The sequence below is a fragment of the Scomber japonicus genome, chromosome 15 (assembly GCF_027409825.1).
Source record: "Scomber japonicus isolate fScoJap1 chromosome 15, fScoJap1.pri, whole genome shotgun sequence".
NCBI lineage: Eukaryota > Metazoa > Chordata > Actinopteri > Scombriformes > Scombridae > Scomber > Scomber japonicus.
Window position 1 is genome coordinate 10,875,497 of NC_070592.1, and position 7,174 is coordinate 10,882,670.

Below are 7,174 nucleotides of genomic sequence, written 5' to 3' on the forward strand. Positions count from 1 at the left end.
ACATGATGATGTTTAGAAGGAACAGCCAATCAGATTCAAGACACGGGGTTTAGAGTGAACAACCAATCAGATGCGCTTACAGTGAAAGGGGCGGGCCTTTAACCTGTGACTAGCCTAGCCCTTTTTGCAGCGATTCCTCTTTCTTTAGGCTGAATTAATCAATGCTGTGTCACTCTTATGGCTATTTAACTTGTTGTTAAATTGTCTTATAAATAACGCGTGGATATGTTAGAGTTTAATCTGGCATCTGCAAGGTTTAAACCCCTCTCTTCAGCTGCTAGCTAGCTCGGTTAGCTTGCCATGCTAGCTTGTTGACAACAACAACATTCCTGCTCGGATTATCAACTCCGATAAGAGAGAGAGAGAGGAGGGAGTTAAAAGAAGAGAAACGACACCATGTCTATTCAGTATGAGGAGCCCACGTTAGCGGGCAGTTACGGTGTGGTGGGCTCGTTTCCTAAAAGTTTTGGTTACGGGGTTGAAGAGGAGGAAGAGGAGGAGGACGACATGGATGAGAGCTCAGCATCAGCAGACAAGCCCAGGATCCTGCTGATGGGTCTGAGGAGGAGCGGAAAGTCCTCCATCCAGAAGGTAAAGTACTGCCCACCCTCAAATACACACATAGTAACAGCGAGTAGCTAAGTGCATGTGCTTAAATATTGTAAATATTGAAGTCAAGTGTAATTTTGAGGTTCTCTTTCCATTTGATGCTACTATATACTTCCACTCCACTGTATTTATCTGACAGCTTTAGTTACTTTTCAGATGAAGATTTGACACAATGGATAATATAACTAACTTTTTTGGCTTTTGACAACTTACAAAAAGTAGTGTGTAGTCAGGGCCACATTTCAGAGTTGTTCACAGCTCCAACTAAATAGTGATTTTTTTCCCTCTAAACTTCTCACATGGTTTAATTTAATGAATGTTCAAATGATCCAAAATTTCACCAAAAAATCAAAGATCAGAAGTGAAAACTGAAAAAAACTGAACTGAAAACTTGTATATCAGAACTTTCTTCTTTCCTCTCTCATTAATCATCTCACGACTGTACTTGGATGCACTTTTTTATGCAGGACTTTTACTTGTAATGGAGTATTTTTACATTGCTGCATAAGTACTTTCACTTAACTAATGGAGCCAAGTACTTCTTTCATCACCGAATACGACCTGGAGCTGCTAGTTTATTAGATACACCTGTGTGAAATGTGTGCAGTTTACAGCAGTGGAAGTATTCATATCCTTTACTTGAGTAAAAGTACCAATACAACCATGTAAAAATACTTCATTGCAAGTAAAATACCTGCATAAAAAATAATATTGTAAAAGTACAATAGGAGCAAAATGTACTCTATAATGTACTGTATGTAGCTATACTTATTATTATTCAAATATTCTTAGAGTTTCAACCATGTTTTATAGACATACACACACACGTGCACATTAGTACTCAGTACAACATAGAGAAAACATAAAGATAGATACATAAATAAATAAAATATAAAAATAGATAAGCAACAATCAGAAAAACAACCGTTCCGTACAGAGTATTTGTTATCTGTAGTATTGTCCTTGGCAAATTGTATTGTGGACTAAGAATAAAAATAAAAATGACCATAAAGCGACCCAATAGTCTGCATACTGGTCGTATTATTGTCCCTGCCGACATACAGCACTTCCTCTAAAGGCACTTGAGGCAAAATAATAATAATAATAAAATGAATAAAACCAAATAATAAATGGGAAATAGGATAGCTATAATTTATACAGCTCTCAAGAGGATTTTACCTTCTGGCTCTTGCATAACAAAAAGCACCACTAAAAGGAAAACTGGGCTGTTCTCCAGACTGGACACACGTGTAATTTCATATATACATATGTAGCAGTAGTCAAATTTAAGATGCAGTAGCAAATAAATTCATAATGTTAAATAAATAAAGTACATAACATCTAATATGATGTGAATACTATGGGTGATAAGTTAAAGAGTTTCATGGCTGGAGTGACCCAAACAGTAATCATCATTGTCCTTTTTCTCAGGTGGTTTTCCACAAAATGTCACCAAACGAGACTTTGTTCCTCGAGAGCACCAACAAAATCTACAAGGACGACATTTCCAGCAGCTCCTTTGTCAACTTCCAGATCTGGGACTTTCCTGGCCAGGTGGACTTTTTCGACCCTGCATTCGACAGCGAGATGATCTTCAAGGGAGCCGGGGCCTTGATCTTTGTCATTGACGCTCAGGTATATATTTTTTCGTTCGTCAGTCTGAGCTGAAGCTTACATACCGCAGCGTTGAAAGGCTTCCTGTGTGAGATGAATAAACATACGTCTCTCCTGTTTTTAGGATGATTACGTGGAAGCTCTCGTACGGCTACATCTAACCGTATCCAGAGCCTACAAAGTGAATCCAGACATCAACTTTGAAGTGTTCATCCATAAAGTAGACGGTCTGTCAGATGATCACAAAATAGAAACACAGAGAGACATTCATCAGAGGGCCAACGATGACCTGGCGGATGCCAGCCTGGAGAAAGTTCACCTCAGGTGAGAGTCTCACACTGTCTGTTCACACAGGTTTGATACTTCAGATTTTACAAGGTACAATTAGAAAACAGAGACTCGAGATCACTCCCCACGTCATTATAAATAAATATCAGATTAAAGATTCAGTTCTAGAGTTAACGCTCTCTCGCTTATTTCTTTTAGCATGAAAGCTTCAAAATGATTGATGAATAAAAGTGTAACAGTGCCACATTTTGGCTCACTGACTGCTGTTTTATTACTTATTTATTTGATAGTATGGGGAGGAAAGTACAAATTCAATCAAATTTAAGTAAACACAAGTCACTTTATTGATGGAGCTCATTTTAAAAATACTAAGTACTTTACAAAGACTCAAATAAAAAGACATAATGTTGATGATAAAGGGGGAAATTAATCAAATAAAAGCAATATAAAAAGACAGAGAACACAAATGATAGAAAATAAATGAATACATGAAAACAGTGTGACTGATGTCTTTAATAAGCGAAAAATGTATTTATCTAAGGATTTATTTTGGGGAATTGAGAGTGACCTGCAGTAAGGGTCTCCTGCCTGCCGCACTTTTATAGCCAACATTTAACAGATGGGTAACTTTAACTTTTGGCTGCAGTTTGAAGCAATCATAGTGTTGAATTTATGTTGAAATGACATTTACTGACTCATACATGTAGCACACAGAGTCTCCTTCACTTTTTTTTGTTGCCAGCCTGTTTCAATATTGATCATGACACAAATTTCAGGTTTAGTGTCAAATGTAACGTATAACTGAAACATTTCAGCTCTGTGGAGAAGCCGGATTTGTTTTTGTTTTTTTTTATCTCTCACGGCCGACAGACATGACATCACTTGTTTTTCAGAGATTAAAGACTTTAGACTTTTGCTCTAACTTGTTTGGTATGTTTGCGCAGCGTCTTATCTCTCTTCCCAAAATGTCCCTCCTCAGTTTCTACTTGACCAGCATCTACGACCACTCCATATTCGAGGCCTTCAGTAAAGTCGTCCAGAAGCTCATTCCTCAGCTGCCGACTCTGGAGAACCTTTTGAACATTTTCATATCTGTAGGTTTTGTTTTTTCTTTCTTCTTCATTTTTTTCACACATGATATTTTTATGACATTGTGTATCCTTCTCTTGATCACATCCTGAATGTTTTTGCAGCACTCTGGGATTGAGAAAGCCTTCCTGTTTGATGTTGTCAGCAAGATTTACATCGCCACAGACAGCTCTCCTGTGGACATGCAGTCCTACGAACTCTGCTGTGATATGATAGATGTCGTCATCGATGTCTCCTGCATTTACGGGTCAGAAGAATTATATTTAATTTTTTTTAAGCGTTGGCAAATGATCCTCTTTTTTTAACGCAGTGTTTAAAGGTGCTTCTCTGTCTTCTTGTTCTTCCTCTCCGCAGGCTAATGGAGGATGGCAGCGGCTGTGCGTATGACAAGGAGTCTTTGGCTATCATCAAACTGAACAACACTACAGTGCTTTATTTGAAAGAGGTCACAAAGTTCCTCGCACTCGTCTGCATCCTCAGAGAAGAGAGCTTCGAGAGGAAAGGTGCGCAGTTTAGATTTTATAAACAGCTACATTTGTGTCATTAGACAGCGGTTTGATTATACAGGAAGTCCCAACTGTTTGAAGTCTAAAGCCGCCAGCTCGTAAAGTGTCTGTTCAAAGCGAGGCGTGATCCCAAGGGTGAATTTTTAAGAACACATATATTTCTTTCCATTTAGGCGTTTCCTCCTCACCAAGACCTTTTTTTTATTTCCACAGCCAAAAAACATTATTTTAAACACAGTCTCCAAGTGGATGAATCTTTCAAAAAAAAAAAAAATCCAATTTCAGACGGGAAATTAGCTTTTGGAAAAGCGTGATATAAGTCTGATCTGGGGTCTTGTGGCAATATTGAGAAGACCACTTACTTATATTTTCTGCTACTTTCTTTGAGGTCACACAGCTCAGGTGTTGTTATTAACCTTCATTGATGTGCTGTCAGTGCAGCAGAGCAAGAATGATTGTAGTTAACAGGTAGCATTTATGGCCTGTAATCAAATGACCATTTTAAAGCAACTTCAAGGAGTTTTGAACTGGTTATGAAACAATCTCAACGTAATAATGATGACTCTATGTGACCTACAAACGAGACCATCATTGTGAAGATTGGCCACTTCTATATAGTTATTCTAAATGCCTAGCGCTGGGTCAGACTCCTCGTAAAATAAGAGGAAATAAGATAAAATATTTCTTTATCTTATCTTATCTTAATTTGATCATTACCATAATTTCCAAAATCAGACTAAACGATTTACGGCCCGCAGACCGGAAGAGTTTCTGCCAAAATCAACACAAGATGAAAGTTCCTTGTATTAACTTAAATACTTATTGTGATGTCTGAAAACATAAACTGGGAAAAAAGGAGATAACAACTAAATCATGCTGCAATAAAACACAGCACGGTTGCTCACAGGAAGCAGCACTTCTAACCAGATGAGTGCTGTGATGCAGTTTTATTATTTGCCAACAGAAAGAGGATGTAGAAGAGGAAATTTGACAGTTTTCTTATTGCTTGTTTTGCCCCTTTAGTGTGGACAGATATCTTAAAAAGAGCAGGTGAACACTAAGGCTTAATTTAATTTGCCAGTTGTTTTCTTTTTGTTTTTGTCAGATAGTAGACAAAAAAAGAATGGAAAAATACTCGTCATATTTTAAAGAAACATGAAAACAAACACATTTATTCACAAAAATATAAAATAAAGAAAAGGATTGACATTTGAGAAACTAAAGCTATAAGTTTTGGCTTTTTAAAGAAGATTATTTGGTCATCAGCATAGTCTCTGTTGACTGAACTATTGATTAATCGACTAATCAATGCAGCTCTAATTTAAACAGTGTGGCTTCTCATTCCACACATTAACAATATTTTCACTTAGTGTGTTTCTACAGCTTCTATTCAATGAGTTTTAGACATGTTATTTTATATTGCAAAAGCTTTATCGCATGTCAACTTCAATGCTATCCGTCTTCTGTTTGCAGGTTTGATAGAATACAACTTTCACTGTTTCCGTAAAGCCATACACGAAGTGTTTGAAGTTGGCACCTCGACACTGGGCGACGTCCAGAATCCAGCGAGCTCGTCCAGCAACAGCCTGACGGGCTTGAAATACGCCGCACTCAACGGAAGCGCCCTTTAAGATGGGGGGGGGGGGGAGAAGACGACGACGACGTGACTTTACTGTAATTCTTTGGTTTACCTGAAGTGCGGTGAGGGGTGGAGAAATCATATATCGAGGAAGCACTTGAACACACGTTGCCTTGTTTTGTGCAACTGAATGTGAATCAGTTAGAGAAGCTGAGCCGCAGTTGATGAACCGAGCTCAGATTATAGACCTTAATTTTGACAGTTTTCAGGGAGGATGAGAGGTGATCTGATCTACCTGCTTCTCTTGTAACAAAGAGAAGAATTATGTTTGTCAAACTTGTCTGGATTTATACTCTTAGAGGTGACACATGCCAAAAATAACTAAATCATGTACGTATGTTTTTCCTGCACAATTATCAGTATGTCAGCCATGTTTACCTTCTTCTCGGCCAGTTAACTCTGTGTACTCTACATTATACAAATACAGTTAAAGCACAACGTACAATGTAAAAACGCTTCATTGACTCAACTAGTAACTTGAGTTTGATGCTTGTTTGCACCAGGTACGCTACGACAGCTACGACAGCTACGACAGAACAAACTTTTTATGTTCCTGCTCATTTTACCGTGAAATATAGTGAGCTGTAAGTGGGTTTAATCCCCAATATGAAAAAAAAGAAAAGAAAGTCCTGTGGAGCGTAGTGTTTGTTCTTCAGTGTGTTTTCTGTTGATAATGACTCATGCGACCAGTGCTCTGCTCAGGATCTCCTCAGACCAGGACTGTGCCAGCTCCACCATTAGAGCCTCGGTTGATTAACAGAGGAGGTGACGGCATTTTCATCTTAATGGAGTCTGGAATAACTGATTATGCTTTTCGCTCGGCCGACACGCCACGCCTGCTGACAGCTGAGTTTTTGTAGCTTGATGAACATTTTGGCCAAATTTACCACACAGAGATTCAGTTTGTAGCAGCTGTGTTTGCTTTTCTGTACAACTTGATTAATATCTCAGAGACCATGAGGATTTGTTTTTACGACTGTATAAAGTTCTTTAATAAAATAAGTTTCTATTTTGCTGAGTCCAGCTTGATTGTGTGTTATCGAAGTCTTTCTATCTCTTGAAAAGAAAACTTTTTTTAAATTGTGTTTTAAAATCAAGATAATGAGAAACTGTCTCATGACAAAGTTTCGTACATGAGTGACGTAGTATCTCATAATTTTGACAATTTTACGTAATCATAGAAATGGACAGAGATCCACCGCCTACTTGTTCAACTAGTAATTATGATACAATATCATCATTATAGTAAGTTTTGAGAAACTTTCATGATTATTATGAAAAAAGTTAAAGTTTAGCATAATTATGACAATCATTAAAACGACTCATGATTACCAGATACTAAATCATAATTATGAGGCAATAGTGAATTGAAACATTTAATGATGAGAAACGTTAACGTAATTATGAAAATGTATGAAATGAAATTATG

General features: G+C 37.6%; 1 protein-coding gene across 1 annotated transcript; it reads left to right on the forward strand.

Moving 5' to 3' along the window:
* The first annotated feature begins 90 nt into the window (after positions 1-90).
* On the forward strand, positions 91-6,754 carry rragcb (Ras-related GTP binding Cb). Its single transcript, XM_053333900.1, has 7 exons — positions 91-591; positions 2,041-2,244; positions 2,348-2,547; positions 3,491-3,605; positions 3,705-3,847; positions 3,955-4,103; positions 5,580-6,754. Exons 1-7 carry the CDS (start codon positions 397-399, stop codon positions 5,735-5,737), a joined length of 1,164 nt encoding a protein of 387 aa, XP_053189875.1. The 5' UTR covers positions 91-396; the 3' UTR covers positions 5,738-6,754.
* Positions 6,755-7,174: the final 420 nt, after the last annotated feature.